Source organism: Saccoglossus kowalevskii, chromosome 13 (assembly GCF_978046115.1).
Source record: "Saccoglossus kowalevskii chromosome 13, keSacKowa6.1, whole genome shotgun sequence".
Taxonomy (NCBI): domain Eukaryota; kingdom Metazoa; phylum Hemichordata; class Enteropneusta; family Harrimaniidae; genus Saccoglossus; species Saccoglossus kowalevskii.
Window position 1 is genome coordinate 12832252 of NC_140653.1, and position 21508 is coordinate 12853759.

At 32.5% G+C, this 21508-nt stretch overlaps 1 protein-coding gene across 1 annotated transcript in view; it reads left to right on the forward strand.

The window, feature by feature from the left end:
- The window catches only part of LOC100369196 (multiple C2 and transmembrane domain-containing protein 1-like), a 37799-nt gene extending 17957 nt beyond the window's left edge, over nt 1-19842 (forward strand). The window contains exons 7-22 of the mRNA XM_085506932.1: nt 2458-2628; nt 3882-4012; nt 5925-6114; nt 7492-7552; nt 8375-8413; nt 8723-8825; nt 9267-9369; nt 9537-9638; nt 10287-10361; nt 11269-11388; nt 12135-12260; nt 13120-13179; nt 15380-15492; nt 15634-15743; nt 16305-16402; nt 16743-19842. Coding sequence (XP_085363058.1) covers nt 2458-2628; nt 3882-4012; nt 5925-6114; nt 7492-7552; nt 8375-8413; nt 8723-8825; nt 9267-9369; nt 9537-9638; nt 10287-10361; nt 11269-11388; nt 12135-12260; nt 13120-13179; nt 15380-15492; nt 15634-15743; nt 16305-16402; nt 16743-16817 — 1677 coding nt within the window. The 3' untranslated portion in view covers nt 16818-19842. The remainder of the gene's footprint in view (nt 1-2457; nt 2629-3881; nt 4013-5924; nt 6115-7491; nt 7553-8374; nt 8414-8722; nt 8826-9266; nt 9370-9536; nt 9639-10286; nt 10362-11268; nt 11389-12134; nt 12261-13119; nt 13180-15379; nt 15493-15633; nt 15744-16304; nt 16403-16742) is intronic.
- The last annotated feature ends 1666 nt before the right edge of the window (nt 19843-21508 follow it).

The following is a 21508-nucleotide window of genomic DNA, read 5'->3' on the forward strand; positions in this document are numbered from 1 at the left end:
AATAATTGATTTCTTTGCTGTAAATTATCTATATCACCTAGAAAGAAACTACCCTGAACTGTTCTATTTTCAGTGAGGGCATTTGCAAGGACAATGAGAAAGTTGCTGCTACTAAAATCACTGTGGCTTGCTGTGGCAATCCCAAATGAAGTGTTTATTGCTACAGAATATTGTGGATTTTCCTTGACTAACATAATTTAAATTATCCTGAAATTAAAGCTTTTTATCACCCCAAATCAAAAAAATAAACAAATCATCTCGTATCCATTTATTGCATTGTGTTACAGTTAAATGATCCCCTTGATCATCATGGCATATCACTGTATTTTAAAGTCAGATCTAACTCACTGGATTTAGAGGGTAATAAAATAACATGGGACAAATATAAAGGGAATGGAATGTGCAAGCTATGTAATGACGACAAAGAAGATATTTATCATTTTCTATTTTTATGCAAAGCAACTTATCATTTAAGACACAAATTTTATGGAGATTTCATGTACAAAGTTCAAAACCTTGAAGTAGACCCAACACTTATTAATAACTTTCTTTCTGGAGGAATTAATTTTAAGTTTAATGTACTTTTTAGCGACATATTGTGGAAAGTCAACAATAATTTGGGGAATATTGTATCCAAGGAAGTTGGAGTATTTATTACTCAATTGTATAAGTATAGAAAAGAAAGTTTGAATTTAATGTGATTTTTCTTCTTTCCTTTTTCAAATATGTATGATTTGGTTGTTTTCTTCTCTTTGTTTGCCGCTCCAAAGGCTAATAAAATATTATTATTATTATTATTACAGTGAAAAATCACCAAGATTAAGTCATTGTGATTGCTCTCGATGTTGTATGATTAGAACAACTGATTACCTACTCTGTTTCAAAACATTGTTGATTACCGACAGAGATTAGTCTACAGTCTACGCATAGAAATGTCAGAACTGTAGAATAATTCTGCCACTAATCCACAATATTTAATCAATAATAGAAGATGTGCCAACCCATAATTCATTGGCGGGAAGTTAATTATTGTTATTATTTTGTAGCCATGTCAATACCAGTTTTGAAAAACTCCAGTCAGTGGCCCCTGAATCTGCATAATATAAAACATCATTTTTGACATTTGTTTGGATAATCTCATAAGGCAAAAAAAATAGTTTTAATCCATCAAATATTAAATGTATTTTAAATTTTTTTACATTGTATTACATTGTGGCAGTGCCTGGCCGCAGCAGTCTTGCGCTGCGCTGCGCTGCACTGCACTAGTGTGTGTATATGCATAGTTTCCTGCAGATCACAGCTGCAGATCGACTGTCTATGCGTAGGAGTCATACCCAGGGTTCACAGACGTATAATCATTACTAATTTCATGAACATCATGTAGTCCCGAATCTAGAAGCGTGCATAGCAGATAGAACGCTGTGATCGAATACGCTTTGGTGTACAGAACAGCTACATGACTAATATTGAAATTGGCAGTAGACCATTTTATTCAATGCCGATTTTAGTATTAATTACTCATAGTTACTTTTCATTTTAAATTCTTTAATACTCTTTTATTCGTTTCTGAAAACAATATTGTATTCATATCCATGGTACAGGGCCTTGGTGCCCAATAATGGGATACATTATTGTGAATAATTCTGCAGCAGTGACATTTAACCTTTTCACCACCAGACTTTCTCACCCAAATTTTTCCCGCAATTTTTTTCTTAGTCTTTTATTTCTAGAAATGAATCCTAATTTTTGAGCCAACAAACAACATTTGAGTAAATTTTTAGTTTTTACTCAAAAAAATTGACTAATTTTTGTCCCAATCTTCTGAAGGAAGGTACAGACTATAAACAGGACTATTTTGCCAATTTGTGATGAAAAGAGAGCACTTGTGGTGAAAAAGCTAGAGCAACCTGAATCACAATTATAATCTTAGTGGTTTTTACTGTAATATTGTTAACTTATTGTATCTAACGTGTTCTGATTACAGTTTATATCAAAATAACTTTATCAATTTATTTTATGATTGTGAATTGTTGAATGTTTTAACGATGTGACAATGATTGATTCTGACTTTCATCATTTCCTCATAAACTGTAATATCGACCATTCCTATTAAAGCTGATAACAATATTCATTGCTTATATCTTTTTATGAACACAGGTTAATAAGAAGTCAGTGTTGTTTTTTGACGTAATGTTATGAATCATAAGGATTACTGAGGAGTTGCAGTGTATTACTGCAGGAATATAGTCTTCAATGATTTACGAGGGAGATCAGTAAAGCAATCAACTCTCCTGATAGCGTATTCCATCTCATACATATCCATCATGTTTGGGACAATCATGATTTATAAATTGTGATCAGTCACCCAGGACAAATATCTATTTGGTTTATGATTAGCAATTATTGTGAAGTAAACAGATCGTTTTGAGAAATTCCAATCTCTATTTTTGTTTTCAGTACTTAGCACGGAAGGGTCAAATGTCTGATAAAAAGAATAAAGTGCAATCCCGTGGGGGAGTAGTGTCGATTACCTTAATAGAAGGCATTGGTTTGATTGCTATGGATGAAGCTGGAACCAGTGATCCTTATGTCAAATTCCGTCTTGCCAACCAAAAGTATAAAAGCAAAGTAAGTGATATCAGCGATGTTAAATTTTAAACAGCAGAATTCCATAGGGCGATGTATACACCCTGTGAGCAGACAGCAGGCTTCACTCACTGGAGAATAGAGTTTAGTTACCATGGTAAAAACGACAATTTGTAGGTGTGTCTAACAATGCGACATTATCAGTATTATGGTGTGTGTGCTTTACACTTGTACATTGCAGTACAAGTTGAAATGCATTCTGTCAATGAATACAATCATTGTTAATCATTTAATGAACGTAATAAAGAACATTATATTGCCTACGTCATGAAATGAAACCAGTTCTGGCATGTAACATTTCGAATATTCAGGTACAAAACATTTTATTACAAACATGTGTATTTCATTAAAGAGGCATATATGCATATCTGTCTCTTTATACATTCAACCAATCACTGACCTCAAAAAGTCTTGCACTTTATATATGTCATGCATTTGAACTAAATTACAATGTATATTGTTATTCATTTCATGTTTAATTAGCTGCTGTCAGGTCCACTGTATTACAGAAGGACTGGTGGTCTAAATTATGGTCAAGTACAAATATATACATTGATTAATTAATGAAACATCTGTATCTGACAAATTTTTGATTAATTACTCAATTGGTGATTTTAAATTTTCATTTTTTTTTATTTATCTAGCTTGCTATATTCAGTGTTGAGCAGCATTCTTGTTGAACAGTGATAAAAAAAAGATATTTTATGCATGTCCTAAATTTGCTGAGTTCTTTGCATGAAAAGTAAAACAAAATGGTACCATTCGCTGCTCACACTCAGCATGAAAAAGTTAAAGGGCGGTAGTCGTGGCGACATTTGTGTTGATAAACATTGATTTTCCCACAATCCAATGCGCTCTTCTAATGGAAATCAATAAGTATGAGGTTTGACCTGGGCGTGACTTGAACTAATTACCGCCGGCGACTCCTTCGACACCTTCTAATCATCTAAAAAATACCTAATTATAGCTTGGTAACGTCTCAGTTTGTATTTGTTGATCTGCGCAACAGCCAAAGTCACCATCTTTGTTTATATGAGACCCATATATCTCGCACATACATTGTACGTGGCGCTACGACTACCACGCTTTAATGAGATGAGCATTTTTCATGTCTTCAACAAACTGAATTACCGTAAGATGCAAACAACTCGTTAACATATGTTATAAATGTGTGCAAATATTTCATTAACAAATTATATTTAACAGACATTCATGGTGATTTTTTTTTTCTTCAGGTATGTCCAAGATCTACAGATCCCAAATGGAGAGAACAGTTTGATTTATATTTCTTCGAAGATCAAAGTTCTGTCTTGGAAGTGACCGTATGGGATCATGATGTTGGTTCCAAGGATGACTTCATGGGAAGGTAAGTTTAATAAGGAGTAATTACTTCTCATTTATATGCATATCAATCAGCCATTAACCATAATTGAATGCCAAATTGAAGTCAGATTTTGTCACTTTCACTTATTTAAAAATTTTGCTCCAGATTTTTATTACATGCATATGTGTCTACAGTGTGACGTACATAATACAGAGCGGATCTAAAATACATATGCCAAAATTTGTTTCAATTTTCGTTGTTCGTAAGTTGTTCATAGCTTAAAGGGTGGTAGTTGTTGCTCCACGCATACCCGAGATATATGGGTCTCATATAAACAAAGATGGCGACTTTGACTGTTGTGCAGATCAACGAGTACAAACTGAGACGTTTCCAAGCTTTAATTAGGTAATTTTTAGGTGATTGGAAGGTATCGAAAGAGTCACCGGCGGTATTCAGTGCAAGTCACACACAGGTCAAACCTCATACTTGTGATTTCCATTAGAAGAGCACATTGGATTATGAGAAAAACGTTTTACAACACAAATGTCACACATGCGCAGCACGACGACCACCTCGCTTTGAGGGTTTATATATTGTACAAAAACGATCTGGTATATTTGGTCAAAATGGTTCATTTTGGTAATCCCATCTTTTTATTTTCGAAATATATATTCAGTTCCTCCTCAAAAAATGCACAAAGACAGTACATCGTGAGTATTGACCCATGTATTACTCCCAGGAATACATCATGGGAACACCGAAATCCAAAACAGTTTTAGAGAACTTTTTTGTGTGGGGTCCTAACAAACCCTGGGGGCAGCCATGTTTGTTTGTTATTATTAGAGGATGCTTACGCGTGTAATCGTTCCATATTTGGAATTCACATTTCTTAATATGGTAGGCTGAAAATATCCAGTGCAATACAGCAAGATTACGGTACATTGTAACTTATGGGTTACAGTGACAGATAATACATAAAGTAACCGTTGGGCAATTATGTCTATTTTGACCAAAATCGAAAATATGCAAAATATTGCAATAAAACTATGCCATTTAACCTTTTCACCACCGGTCCACCTTTTTCATAAAAAATTCACACAATAGTCTTGTTTAAATTCTTCACTTTCCTTTGGGACAAAAATAGCCAAACTGTGATTCAGGTTGCTCTAGCCTTTTCACGACTAATGCCCTCTTTTCATCATACACTCAAAATATAGTCCTGTTTATAGTCTGCACCTTTCTTCTGAAGAAATAGTAAATTTTTTGAGTAAAAACTGAAAATAGACTTAAATTTTGTCTGTTGGCACCAAAATTAGGGTTCATTTCCAAAAATATTGGAGAATATTAGAAAAAAGTGCAGAAGAATTTGGCTGAGAAAGTCTTGTGATGAAATAGGTTAATAGGTTAGAAATTGATTAAATTAAATTAGCATGTGCAAATATTGTATTTTGCATAAATGTACATCCCAAAATATACATATCCTTAACAATTTACCAAAACAACAAACTTGCATCTATTTTGTATAAATAATTCCTCCACATTCATAAACTGGGTGAATATAAAAAAAGGTATTGTAGTGAAATAAAATTAGCAATGTATGGAAAATGGCCGCCATTTTGGAAACTTTCAAATAGTAATGAAGTATGATAATTTCAATAATATGGGAAATATTTTTATCATAACAAACAGTGATATAAATATTAAAATTGTATACAAATAATGAAAAAATAATTTGTCAATAAATGAATAAAAATAATTTATCATTGCATTCAATTTATGATAACATTTTAGTCATTTTCCAAAAATACGTAATTTTTTTCAATTTCTAAATATCAATTTGGACATGTTAAGGAAATATTCTTATAGCTTATACATGTTTAATATCTGAACACTCAATTTTGTTGTTGTTTTCATGATGGGCTTGTTTACAGAAATTGTTGTTTATTGTTTACAGGTGTACAATTGATCTGAATAGTTTAGCTAAGGAAGAGACGCATACATTAATGGCTGAATTGGAAGATGAAGCCGGCGTAATTCACATGTTATTAACAATCTCGGGCACTGCTGCCGGTGGGGATACTGTCTCAGATCTGTCCACATTTAAAGTAGACCCTGAGGAGAGAAAAGCTCTCAAAGATAAATATGTGAGTACAGACAGCGATGAGTTACACGAATTTAAAAATAATCTTCAGTTCCTGTCTTTTGTGTATATATATAGTCCAATATAAGGACTTTCGTTTTGGATGTTATTCATGTGTGCGCTGGTTTTTCCACATGTTTTTTCGACATAACCTGATCGTTTTTGTTCAACGTTGGTACAAAGTCAAGCCATAATCATATACACGTTGATTTGTTCTGTTGACCTTTGAGAGACTGGTGGTAATTTTTTCATACATGCAATGACAATTTTCTTACAGTTAATACAAATACATTATTTTGTGTTTTCAAATGTTAATTCTGCATAATATAAACCAGGCATATGTCATTGAGAAAGACTTGTATAAATAGAAAGATAAAAAGCATGGTCTGTCTTAAAGCATAAAAAAAGTCTATGAACTGTTTACTAAAGCTGTAATTATTAATTATAGCAAAAATGCATAAGGAGATTAACTAATTAACTGTGACAAATATTTTGATTGAATTATACATTTCTGCAGTAAATAGCTTAATTATTACTTAGTGAATCAATTCATATACTATAGATTTTCACTGGGAATTTATTTTTGCCAATGGAATGATTAAATGAAAATAAAATCCAGCGAAATACCTATGTATTTCTCCTATGTTCTACATAAAACTCATCAAAATATAATGATAATATACTCAAAAAAAAAAAAAAAAAACACCGAAAAGGTCTTTTTCAGCAAAAATTAATTCCAGCTAGAATAAAGTAGTGGACACTACATACTTAATCTGTGTTCTCTGAAATATGTGTTGCTTATTTAATTTTCAGTAATTGTCACAAACTGCTGAATTTAAGACATTCACGCTCACATTACAAACTCACCAACTCATGATTAAAATTAAAGTCTTTTAAAATATCTTCATTCTGTTAAATCTATATCATCAGTGGTTTTTACACTCAATTACTGTAAATGCATTATTCGTTCATTGGATTATAACTTTGCCATTTTGGATGATAAGTAAAATCAACAAAATTAAACCTACGTGACCACGTAATATTTACAGAATTCAGTATTTCACTGAAAAGAAAACGTGAATTTAATGGATATGCTAAAAATATCAAAATAGTGAAACCAATGAAAATGTGTTTATAGTAGTTTATAATAATAATTTTGCATTCAAAGTATTCATGAATAATTCATGAGACTTATTCCAGCAATTATTTGTATTTATTAAATTTTGTTTGTATTTTTATTTTATTTGAAAATATACTTCTTATTTTTATGCATAAGAGTAATACTACTTTATATGCTGCCAATTGGCTGCGACTATTTTTGTTTTAATAATAATAATAATAATAATAATAATAATAATACTCAACTGTTATTATTTTTTAGTCGTGGAAAAACTCATTCAAAAAGATCAAGCCATGGGATGTAGGCTGGCTGCAGGTCAAAGGTCAGTGTTAATTGGTTATTAAATATCGTATCTTACAGAGATAATTTTTTCACATTCAGGAATTTTACTTAGAGCCATAGTCATTATTGATATGAATCCTATTATTTCAAATTTTCAAAATAATTACATTTATTGAGGTAAATTTCCATGTACATAGCATTGATGTATGCTATTATGACATACAGTTAATCTTAGCTGTTTTGTTTCTGTGCTTTGTATTGTATAGTTTATAGTAATTATAGTAATAGCGTTTTTAATTATATACATGTGTTTTTTGAATATTTCACTAAAATGGATATTTTTATCACATGAATGGACAAAGAAACAAATTTCATAATTACATGTAATTAATTAAATGACTTATAGTGACAGAATTTCTACTGGGATTTGTCATCAATTATTTTATTGAACTATATGACCCTTGTATATCTGAGCATATCAAGTTTTGTATTGTCCATATCTTTGTTTATCAGTACTGTATTTGTTCTATTTAGTAGAGCACGTACTTTATAATATGTCATTTATGTGACTATGATCAACACAAGTCATTTTAATAATGAATCATATAATAAATGTAATTTTAAAGTTTTCTGTGTTTCTAATAAAGCAAATACTTTTTTTTATTTATACTCTCTAGCGTAAGTAAAGCTTGGGACAAACCATATTTATTGATTTGTTTAATAATATAATAATAATTTTCAAACAGTTGCTCACATATTTAAATCAATATAAGATAGATACTAAAATCATATATAAGTATAAAATGGAATATACAAATATACTTTCTCACACTTACATCACACTGTTTTCATTTCTCTGCAGTAATCAAAGCACAGGGACTAAGTGCAGCAGATATTGGAGGTGAGTGTCTCAAAAATTACTGTGCTACCTTAGGATCCAATTTGGCCTTTATATTAGACCAAAACAGAGACAACAGTGAGGTCACTGCATATTAGACAGTTGGTCTTTATATACAGGTCACTTTACTTTGTAAACTACATTGGGACTACAAAACAAAGTGCATTTCGTATTGCAAGTCGTCTAGTGTGTTGACACAAAAGATCAAAAGTCATGTGAATGACGCTGATAGAACAAATAAAACTATACTACCATATCATTATGATTTAACTATTATTAAATGAAAGTGTGTAATGTACACTTGTATTGCAGGTAAAAGTGATCCACTATGTGTACTAGAATTGGTGAATGCTAGACTACAGACACATACTATTTATAAAACATTGAATCCTGAATGGGGTAAAGTCTTCACATTGTGAGTGTATATAATAATTATCATCATAGTGTGGCATATATCATAGTGGCTTATATCAGTGATGCATATATCAGTGTGTAGCATATATCACAGTGTGGTGTATATCACAGTGTGGTGTATATCACAGTGTGACATATATCACAGCATGTCTTATATCACAGTGTGGTGTATATCAGCGTGTGACATATCACAGCATGTCTTATAGCACAGTGTGATGTATATCACAGTGTGGTATGTATCATTGTGTGGCTTATATCACAGTGTGATATATATCACAGTGTGATATATATCGCAGTGTGGCTTATATCACAGTGTGGTATATATCTAGTGTGACTATAGTACAGTGTCACAATGTATGGTTACCAGTATATAACATTAGCAAAATATACAATTAAATAAATAGCTGAACTATTTTTCATTAATTCATTCTTTTTATCCCAGTACTCTTAAAGATATCCATTCTGTACTGGAACTTACAGTATATGATGAAGATAGAAACAAAAGTCTAGAATTTTTGGGAAAAGTTGCCATTCCAGTACTGAGGGTGAGTACAAATTTGGTGTGTGAAATGAGTTTAACTTAATAATCTCTATACTATATTTCTATACAACACTTTGTAACCTGTTATTTTGGCGATATATGTGGGGGAGGGCTCATAAAACCATAATAATAGTAGATCGTATTGCAATACAAATATTTATATCAATTCAGATCAAGAACGGTGAGAGAAAGTGGTACACTTTAAAAGATAAGAAGCTGAGAGGCAGAGCAAAAGGCGCTATTGTTCTCGAAATGGAGGTTATCTACAATCCAGTAAGTTTGTACAGGTTTTCATTGCACTGTATATCAGTATTTTTTACATCTGCATCAGTGGTATACTGTATTCAAAATTAAAAAAAGGAAATTTTGGATTTATTTGACAAAAACCTGTTTATTATATAATATCATACTCATGTCAAGTGTTCTTTTTGAAATAGTTGACTTTTGTCAAAACTATATGGTGTGTAAGTTTAGGTTCAGTGACCATAATTCAGAGATAGAGTTCGGTAGAATGAAGAAACCAAAAATATTAGTATCCGAAAGAAAATGTAAAAAAATGCAATGAAAATATGATTAAAGATGAAAAAAAATGTGAAATTAATAAAGATGCTGAAATGTCAAATAAGATAATATTCATTACTATTACGAATTTCAAATAGGAATATATTTGAAAAACACAATATATAAATGAGTAGAAGGTGAGAACCTAGGATAAATTGTATTTTCCTGTCATTTATTTTAAACTTGCAGTTCTTTCTGAGCTGCTAAATTACGATTTTGTTAATTTGAGCATTAAGCCAATTTTTCTAAAAATGGCATGCTGTTGTATTTCAAAGTGTTTTACATGCAGTTACTACACAAATGACCAAGTAGTGCAAAATCATTTATTTCTAATTTCAAATTTATTTATAATTCTTATAGGTCAAAGCTGCTATTCGTACGTTCAATCCTAGAGAACCCAAATATCTTCCTGATAACCAGAAATTTTCCAGAAAGGTAAGAACCTCATGGTTGTTTCTTCAAACACTAGATAATATCTTTCCACAAAACTGTCATTTGCATATAATGAGATAAAATATCTGATTTCACTATTTTTCTAGTAATCTGCAGTACATGTACATGTACATAATAATAATTTTTAAAAATACAATAAAGTTTCAGATACATTCAAAATCGCAACACAAATACAAATTAAGACAAATAGAAAGCATAATAAAATAAAATAAAATAAAATAAAAGGAAGAGAACAAGGTCTGATTAAAAATTACCGAGTTAATTTGAAACACTCAAAATATATTTTGCCAAATGAATTAGTGATTGTAATCATATGTAATAAGATCATATGACCTTGTAACATTATGTAATATAGATGCAGAGAACACTCATAGATTTGTCTATGATATCTATCATTTAATTGTGAATATCTTCCAGTGTATATACTGGGTAGTTTACTTCAGAATCAATATTTTTTATGCACTCAGTAGGGTCATACCTTAATGTGTAAATATATTAAAAAATCGTAACAGTAAATACAGAATACTGGATCATTCAAATCTGACTCAATTTGTCACATGTCATTTATATATAAAGTGTGTGTGCTACTAATAGTACAGTATTGTGAATAGCGTCACAGAAATACAGACATAGTTAGGTTTCCGATAATGATACAATCACAACCTGTATACTATTTATTTCCAAAACGACTCCAGTAAAATACAGCGGTAAAAACAGAAATTTTGAGAATAGACACATTATGTTTCATTTATGAACTGCTAATAGATCAAATACTTTACACAATTTCTCGACACATCCCACATATGGGCAATAACATCGTGATTTGTTGTATTTCGCAGTTAAATTCTGAAAATCTTCTTATGCTTGCAAATGCTTATATATATTTCAGATACTCATGAGGAATATCAATCGTGTCAAGAAACTGGCAATAGGTTTTGTCGAAGGTGGCAAGTTTATTGGAAGTTGTTTTGCCTGGGAAAACAAAGCCAGAAGTGCCTGTGCATTTGTTGTAAGTCATTAGTATACAGTTTAAAAAAACAACTTTTAAATATGAATTTATTTTAGGTCTGTAATTATTATTATATTAATGTTGCCTTGTCTTTGCATATAGATTAACTTTGTTGTGTTAAGTATTCATATAAGATATTTTAACATGTCAGTGTCGTTGCATGAATGTGTCATTTGATTATTGATGTTTGCACATTGTAATAAAAATGACTGTAATTACCCAGACATGTGGTGTGACCTATAGACACCATATGTTGCATAGTGAACTAACAGTATACTCACAATTTAGGATAATTGACAGGGATCTGTAGTGAACTGAATTACAATTTAGTGTAATGTGAATCATAGTGAGTTGATTTGACTGTGTCATTGAATTCTAAAATCTGTATAATAACAGGCGATGATGCTCCTATTGTTTTACATGTATGAAAAATAAAATTAAAAAAAAAAACAGGAAGAATTTCTATTGCTATATCTGCTTCACAGCAAGTTATAAAAGTTATATTTGTAAATAGGTGTATCATTTGTATCATTGCATATCTATTTTTTAAATTGTATATATTATTTTTTTTTTCGAAAATGAGTGTGGCAATTTTGTTGTTACAATTTTCAACAAAAATATGGCACAACATTTTTGCAGGTTTAATTAATTTGTCAACACACAAAAAAATTGTCATTTTTTCTTAAGTGATGTGCACACAAACATTTTTTTTATTAGGCTCAATAACATTGGTTTCTCATTTATAGGCATACGTTGTTGGCGTTTACTCATTTGAGTTGTATTTAGCACCGATTGGTTTGTTGATGCTCTTCCTTAAAAACTACATAGTATACAGCGTAGTGGGACACTTGTTGAAAGATAAAGATGATGATGTAAGACGTATTTATTACTACACATAATTACCGTAATCTTGTATATTGTAATACGTACCTTTAGTTACAGCATGCCAACGTTTTCCAGTAATGAGAAGGATGAATTTCAATTAAGGAACAATTACCCAACATTTTCAAGATATGTTTTAAAATGAAGCTCATTGCGTGAAAGTTCCACTAATTTAATTTATATATTGGTAGTAGGTTCAGAAAGATATATAATGTTATTATGAAGATTTATGCACAGAGTCGTTATATGTGGAATATTAGGTGATGTGTAGTGGGAATGAATGCAGCCATCTCATTTATGTATATTTCCTCAATATGTTTAGCTTGTACATTTTATAGGGAAACCATGCAGTTGTTACAAATTGACCATTTTCCGTTCACTGCGAGAATCACGCGTTATGCGTGAAATCGAACGTAAAAACAGGACAAACAAAGGTCATAGCGGCGTAGTGACGTCAAATATCGCGTGGGATTCGACAAACACAAAAGTATTTTGGGGATATTTCCATGCTTAATAATGTGCTGTACACATTTGATGATAGGTAATTTCGATTTGGTGAGGGTATTCGGAAGCAATATTCCTTTGTCGAAAATCGGCCGGTTGATGTGAGCTACGAAATAAAGAAATTTGAGTTCAAAATCAAATCGTTCAATTTTTGCGACAGACGTTCGACGCGCGTCTTTCATGCATCTCACGAGATCTCGCAGTTGAATGGAAAATCACCTATTAACATTTCTGTAAATCGTGTGATGGAAACAATTTTAAATCTTTAAATTGTTTGTTTTTTTGTCAACTTCTGATTGAGGTATGTGATGTATAGTCATTTTGATGACATTTTTATCATTTTAGCCGTATGAAGACAGTGAAGATGAAGATGATGATGAAGTAGAGGAAGACAAGAAATCAAAAGTAAGTTGAATAACTAGCTTATTTTGTATTGATTTAAAGTCTGTTAATTCATCTATTCACAGTAATGTTGTCACTCAACACCAACGATCTCATGTGAAAGCAGTAACTATTATGTGGATAACCAAGCAATGCTAGCAAATTGCATATATTATAAAAAGAATTTTTGAGTATTTATGATATACAAGAATTATCTTTCTAATCAAACTTTATTTATTTTATCTTTATGCTTACTCAGAAGAAAAAGGTAAAAGACACAAGATGCATGTCACCTTTGCTTATATTACATTTAACAATCGCTTTTATCCATATGCATTGTAAACTTCCTTTTAAACCAAACAACTTTCCCATGCAGTTCTGTTGAGGTTTAGAATTATATAAATTGTGTGTTAGGTTTCATTTGCAGCCGTTCAGATCAGCTTCAGCTTCAGTTTCCGTTATTATTTATTCCAGTTGCTTTTTAGCGGGTTTCAACTGGTTTCATTCGATGCAGTTGGTTTACCTTTCAGCAGTTGTGATTCAAAAGGGTTTCATCTGCTGTGGTTCTGATGGGTTTCATCTGCTGTGGTTCTGATGGGTTTCATCTGCTGTGGTTCTGATGGGTTTCATCTGCTGTGGTTCTGATGGGTTTCATCTGCTGTGGTTCAGATGGGTTTCATCTGCTGTGGTTTAGATGGATTTCATCTGCTGTAGTTCAGATGGGTTTCAGCTGCTGTGGTTTAGATGGATTTTATCTGCTGTGGTTTAGATGGATTTTATCTGCTGTGGTTTAGATGGATTTTATCTGCTGTAGTTCAGACGGGTTTCAGCTGCTGTGGTTCAGACGGGTTTCAGCTGCTGTGGTTCAGATGGGTTTCAGCTGCTGTGGTTCAGATAGGTTTCAGCTGCTGCAGTTCGTGTGTTTTAGTTGCTGTGGATGGAGTGGGTTTCAGTTTCTGTGGTTGCAAATGTGTTTTAGTTGCTGTGGTTCAGATGGGTTTCATTTGCTGTAGTTCAGATGGGTTTCATCTGCTGTGGTTCAGATGGGTTTCATCTGCTGTGGTTCAGATGGGTTTCATCTGCTGTGGTTCAGATGGGTTTCATCTGCTGTAGTTCAGATGGGTTTCATCTGCTGTGGTTCAGATGGGTTTCATCTGTGGTTCAGATGGGTTTCATCTGCTGTAGTTCAGATGGGTTTCATTTGCTGTAGTTCAGATGGGTTTCATCTGCTGTGGTTCAGATGGGTTTCATCTGCTGTGGTTCAGATGGGTTTCATCTGCTGTGGTTCAGATGGGTTTCATCTGCTGTGGTTCAGATGGGTTTCATCTGCTGTGGTTCAGATGGGTTTCATCTGCTGTAGTTCAGATGGGTTTCATCTGCTGTAGTTCAGATGGGTTTCATCTGCTGTAGTTCAGATGGGTTTCATCTGCTGTAGTTCAGATGGGTTTCATCTGCTGTAGTTCAGATAGGTTTCATCTGCTGTGGTTAAGATGGGTTTCAGCTGCTGTGGTTCTGATGGGTTTCATCTGCTGTGGTTCTGATGGGTTTCATCTGCTGTGGTTCTGATGGGTTTCATCTGCTGTGGTTCTGATGGGTTTCATTTGCTGTAGTTCAGATGGGTTTGAGCTGCTGCAGTTTGTGTGTTTTAGTTGCTGTGGATGGAATGGGTTTCAGTTTCTGTGGTTGAAATAGGTTGCTGTCGTTCAAATCGGTTCCATCTGCTGCAGTTGAAATGGGATACAGTTGATACCATTCAAATGGGATTCAGCTGATACGGTTCCAATTGGGTTTTAGCTGCTGCTGCTCACACAGATTGCAGTTGCTGTGCTTTTGATAGGGTTCAATTGGATTTTAGCTGCTGCTGCTCACACAGATTGCAGTTGCTGTGCTTCTGATAGGGTTCAATTGGGTTTTAGCTGCTGCTGCTCACACAGATTGCAGTTGCTGTGCTTCTGATAGGGTTCAGTTGGGTTCAGTTGGGTTCAATTGGGTTCAATTGCTGCAGTTCTGTATTTCCTTAATAATAATTTATTATAATAGACTGATTAATAAATGCTTCCTCCCATTTTCCCACCCTTATTGGATAATTCAACTGGTGCCTGTGGAGATAATACTAACATTAATGCATCTTAAGCTACCCACTATGGGTACACAGGCATGCTTGGTTACTATTTAAGGTTAATCTTGTGTAATATGTATTTCTCAAAATGCTGCACTCCAATAGCAGCCGGAGGAGAAAAAAAGTTTTAAGGAAAAACTACAACAGATACAAGAAGTTTGCTTGCAAGTACAAAATGGACTGGGTGATGCAGCTAGTATGGGAGAGAGGGTCAAAAAGTGAGTATACAATGTGTGCACGTACTTGCTGAATTTTATTCATTTTTTTTTCTGAAACTCCATGCTGTATTAAATTATGTATAATTTAAATAAAATATCGTGTATTGGTGTTTATTATAATATCCTGTTTATATATTTCAGTACATTTAACTGGACAGTACCCTGGTTGTCATGGTTACTAGTCATTGTATTGTGTATCGTTACTGTAGTCCTGTATAATATACCAATTCGCTATCTTCTCTTAGCATGGGGTGAGTATATGAGACCGCCCTCTAGTGTTCACAATTGAAAATTACTACAATTTATGGATTTATGGTTGAGAGAACTATGATGCATATGTGAAATATTGTTGTATAGAAAAATATTACATGTTGCTAAAAACCAAATCATTTACTTTTATTGTTGTACGCAACTGTATTTTTTCCAACCAATTGTTGAGGGTCATAATATATATATTTTCAATCACAAATTTATAGAGATACTATAAGTAGTAATAGGCCATGATATATTAATCACATTCTTTGTTTAAAAATTAAAATTTAATATTTGTCCGCGTTGAAGTGTTTGTCTGTTCACTCTGCGCAGTAAGATGTCAAATATGTTGAAATGGAAAAACCATTGGTTTGTTGTTTGCACAAATATACAATCTGCCGGGTTATTCAGTGGTTATAAAAATTTCAAATGTAGAAATTTGTGATAGCTGTTTCAATAGCAATATTTCGTAATATTTCTGATTCACAGCAAAGCATGTCTCTTATATTATCAGTGGGTGTAATATTTCATATTTAAATTTATTTTTAATTTTTTTACAGGTTGTAACAAGTTCAGCAAAAAACTTAGAAATCCTAATTTTGTTGATAACAATGAGTTAGCGGATTATTTATCTAGAGTTCCGTCTGATGATGAATTGGTAAGTTCTTTTAATCATTCCAATGATGTCTGAAATTTCGCTAAAGACAAATTTCGTGAGTCTGTAAAAACTGCTAAATTTTGTAGCAGTGAAAATTATTCTGGTGTCATTTGATGACTTTCGCAAAATTTTGTTTATCTCAAAAAAATCATACGATGACGCCAATTTTTTCTTTCCATTTTTGGTATTCTAATGGTATAAACTCATAATAATGGAAGTATACAAAGAAAATAATGAAAAACATGACATATAATCTTTAATTCGGCTTGAATCTATGTAATATAGAGATGGAGATGGAGATGTACAAACTATAACCATACTATATCTTTTTCACTTACAGAGTCAGTACAGAGAAATTCGGCCTGATTTGCCTGCAAGTATTTTGGCAGCAAAACGAAAGAAATTGCAACCTTAAGATGGATACAAACAGAGGCTGAATGTTATATTTTCCCAAGACATAAATGTTTAAAGGATGGCAGGACAATATATTTGTATTAATGGTATTATAGTAAATTTTACTGAAAATAAAAATTTGGTGAAAAGTGCACTTTTTCTATGAAAATCAGTATTGAGAAACAAAAGTGAGTTGTTGGCATATTATTGAGTTTTAATTTTCATATATTGTTTAAAGCGGGGGAGTCGTCACCTGCTCATGCATCAGATGTTCATAGCGCGTTATTGTTTATAAACAAGAGTCTTTGCATTTTTAGCATATGTTGTTATCGTTGCTTGGAACGCATGTGCAGGTGGCAACCCTCCCGCTTTAAGTAAATGGATTTTTATCTGTATCTCCATGAATACCTTGATATGCCAGGCCAATTAATGGCTCATCTTTTGAAAGTATCAGACAGTGAAAAATTTTATTTATTCACCCGTGGTATGATACACACTTTATTTATTATTGTATTTTTGGCTTTAGATTCCATCCACATAAAATACGTGCAATATCTGGTACGCTGCCATGCAATACAGGGCTTAATGCAATATTCAATATTAATTTTTTTTTTTTACATAATTTGATATTTAAAACTTTACATGTATTTCTGATAAATATTTATTGTCACAGTTTCAGGCTGAATTCTATTTCACAGTATTTTCCACATTCAATATCTACCGATATTTGCCTGAAACTAGTGTTGCATCTCAAATGATAAGTTCTGGGTTCTTTCCTTGTCCTGTTTACAATAATATTGATTTAATGCATGAAGTTGAACCCTAACCAATCATCATGAATGTAAAGCTTATTACAGATATTTAATATATCAGCTTTACATCAAATATTTGTAAAAACAATTAATCGACTTCCCTGCTTATCACATATTCATACATGCTCAGTGACGTTCCAACCAATTAAATTATACATTTGTAATTGACTAGAGTACGCCGATATATTACATACTTCCTATTGTGTTGCATGTGAGCGGTGTCCGATTCATACGTGCTGCATAGGTGTCTGCTAACTTTGCATACTCTCTGGCCACCATAATTTCATACGCAATATAGATAATGTCAATCTGTCATAAACATCTTGTCCCATCTGTATATGTTTTGAGATGCAACACTAGTGTCGCCGATTTGTTATTACTAATTTCATTACTTTTAGCAATATATTAAAATATAATCTTATGGCCAAAATGGCAATAAAAACAAATTATTCTTACACAGTTATATAATCTTTGCATTTTGGTTCATTCAGTATTTACAAAAATATATATTCAGTAAATTCTATTTATCACGGTTCAGTATCAGATATGTAAATATTATATCTATATTATCCAAGATCTTGAAAAATTTCAAATTCTTGCTCTATCTCAAAATAAATGTATGTACATTGCTTACAACTGTCACTGCCATAACTAGTCATGTACATTATATTACCAAATCTTTTTGAATTTTTCTTTTATTTATTGAAGTCAATGAAACATTTGATAGGAATATCGAATATTCTGTTATTAAAGCTTTAATATTTATTATAACATGCCTTTGTGAAACTTCAGAACGAGAAAATTTTGGGGGGTTAGTAAAGCTTATAACGGACCACTGCTTTTGTAGAAACTAGTTTTTCTAAATGACGATGCCAAATCTCTACTGCATTCATAATTATAATCTGATATTTGAATGGTTCAAGAAAGAGAATCATATGATAATAATATATCTGATAAATGACCCCCCAGTGTGCAGGCTGTAATTTATAAACTATTTTCATTACTTTCTATTTATTTGTCTTCCATTTACATCAATCCAAGATGGACTGCTATTGGCTGTTTATGGGATCACCCATTGTATTCAAATGCTACAACTTTCATTATCCAATCACAATGCTGCTATATATTACAACTGTCCAATCAGTGTATTCCATTTGATAATGTGTTGATGAAATGATTTTGAATAATCACTTGCCAGTAAAAAGACAATTCTGTTATTAGTTATCTATTCTAGGCTGCGTGAATACACTAGAGCAAAAGTCAAAATTCTTTCTTCTATTACCTTGCCATTGTTGTGCTTGGTGTTTTGTATATACTGGAGGTTGCTATGGAAACTATAGAGAACAAACTTCAATTTACAAATGATAACGGTGCTTTCAGAAGGATCTTCTAGTTAGCTGTTATTTCATCTATGCATATTTGTCCGTTTAGTACTATGCAATATTTTATCAACTTTTCCCAGGTTTTCATTATCGATAATGAGCAAATAATGAAAATGTGGTTCAAAAGTTTATTCATGGTTTCTGACATCATACACTTGTCCTAATGTATTTGCATATTTCCCATAATGCAATGTTTGATTTGACAATGATTTCACCAATCAGTGTTTTACTACTAACAGCTGTTAAATGTTACCTTGTTGCATTTTTACAAAATATTTTAGAATCCTTCAAATTAGTGACATTGGTAATGATCGACATGTCACAGAGTTCTTTTATGTGTCGTAGCACTTGCAATTTGATAAAAACCTTCCAGTTTGAAAAAAATAAATAAAAATTGTTGTGCAATACCTATCTACATTTTCATGTTTCAAGGGAAGACGTATTTGGTTATAGACAGTTTTATTACATCTTCCATGCAGTTTTGTATTTCATACTGCAATTATAGACACACCTTGTATTATATACACTTATTAGTATTTTATACACTTTTACCCTTGATGCTTTTTTATTTTTTGATTAATACTTTGTTACAAGAATGTATTAAAACTGTACTAAGTTATGTTTTGTAAAATGGTTGTCTTGACAATCATAACTCGTGTATGTTGTGCAGATCACTTTACTTGTGAGCAGTTTGTTGTATTTCTTGGCTTACTGTATTCTTGGTATAGAGTCTAATTTACTGTGGTTTTAATGTTATTACTACATACTTGTATTTACGTGATGGGGGTCCGGTTTAATCTTCATTGATAATTTTTATGAATAATAAATGGGAAATGGTTTTAAAAAAAGACAATGTGTGTTATTATTTTCAGGATGATTGTGATGTCATATTATTCTATCCTTATAGGGTGTAACTGGTCGTTAGTAACAAAGCCTGCAAATTTAATGCTAGTATTAATGACAATTGCCACTTACACTTTTTTGCTCTCAATCGCCTCATTAACTGAATTTTTTCAAATACAAGGCTAACATAAAAGGTAGACTTGTTTTTTCCCCCAACTTGTCTCGGCAAAAGGGACAAGTATCCACTTCAATTTACCAGCACAAATTATGGGAATCTAATTTATTTAAGATTTGTTTATATACTACCGATAATGTGAATAATACTATTAAATTTCAGTTGTGATCATGCAAAAAAAAGGCAAAGAAATAAAAAATTGCTAAAACTGGAATAAGTATATATTTTCTTTCTGCGAATTGGAAAGTATTTTCAGATTTCAGTTCAGCATTCATGAGACATAGCGCCCTCTATTGCCACACTGTATGGAAGTCAACTGCAGGGGCGCCATTACACAATCAACCCTTGAGTTTTCTGTACACTATGTAGAGCTATACGAATAGACAATACTTGCAGAATTCTAATAATCCAAGGTGTTGGATTTTACCCCAAGAACTAGAACCGATTCAGTTTTCTATTATATATGTACCTACTTTAATTCAAACCCATGCAAGTTAATTTTACTGACCAAACAGCTTCTGAGAAATCAATCCAAACACATTGGAAAGTTAAAGTGACCCAGTGGTCATAACAGCTTTGCTGTTTTAGGTGTCAATTTATCACAAGGTTCTAGAGTTTGTAAAGGTGATTGTTTCCCTTGTATCCTCCTTAAATTAAGGGTCATAAAATAATGGGAGTGTTGCCAGTGCAATTTTTTTTTGTGTCTACATTTTAATTTTGCCAAGAATTTACCCCCACAATTTCAAATGGTCAACCCCTTAGTGTATGAATGAGAGACTGTGGTACCCCTCCCATCTGATTCCCGAGCACAATCAACCATCTTTGGTATTGAACACGAGGTGGATTAGACTAATCAAAAGGTTTTTGATATGCGTGGATTTCATCCATAAAATAAGCAGACCTAACGAGAGATTATGCAATAGGTGATTGACCTTAGATTTTCACTCATCAAAACTCCAAGTTAAAGCAATAGCATGGCATAAACACTTAGCAGTGGGATAAAGAATGGGTTCAAAGAGAAGTGTAGTGAAAGATCACATTTAAAACCCTCCTCCTTGACCAACCACAATGCTCCATTACAGGACTTTACAAACACTAAATGTCTTGTTTCAGAGATCATGCGACATCAAATATGCAGCAATGACCAAATTTTACTGTGCCAAAAAGAAAGATGGGCTTCAAGCTCGCACAAGAGTCAATCTGACAGACATGCTGTTCATTCAGCTATCTGGTTATTGGCTCTTGGGCAATTTCATTCTTTGAGTTTTCGTGTTCGACCATGAATGTGCATAAATAGATTATGCCCATGCACACATGTTCTGTCATTCACGTGCTGTGTAACAAATGTGCAAGGACTTTTATAGCATATTTCATTTGAAAATTGTTCATAGAACTAACCGACTTTAAAAATACATGAATTTCCACAAAATCTATAGATTGTTTGGGGCAGTGGGTTTTAAAGTGAGATAAGACTCCTGGGGTAAAAAATTCTCCCTGCAGT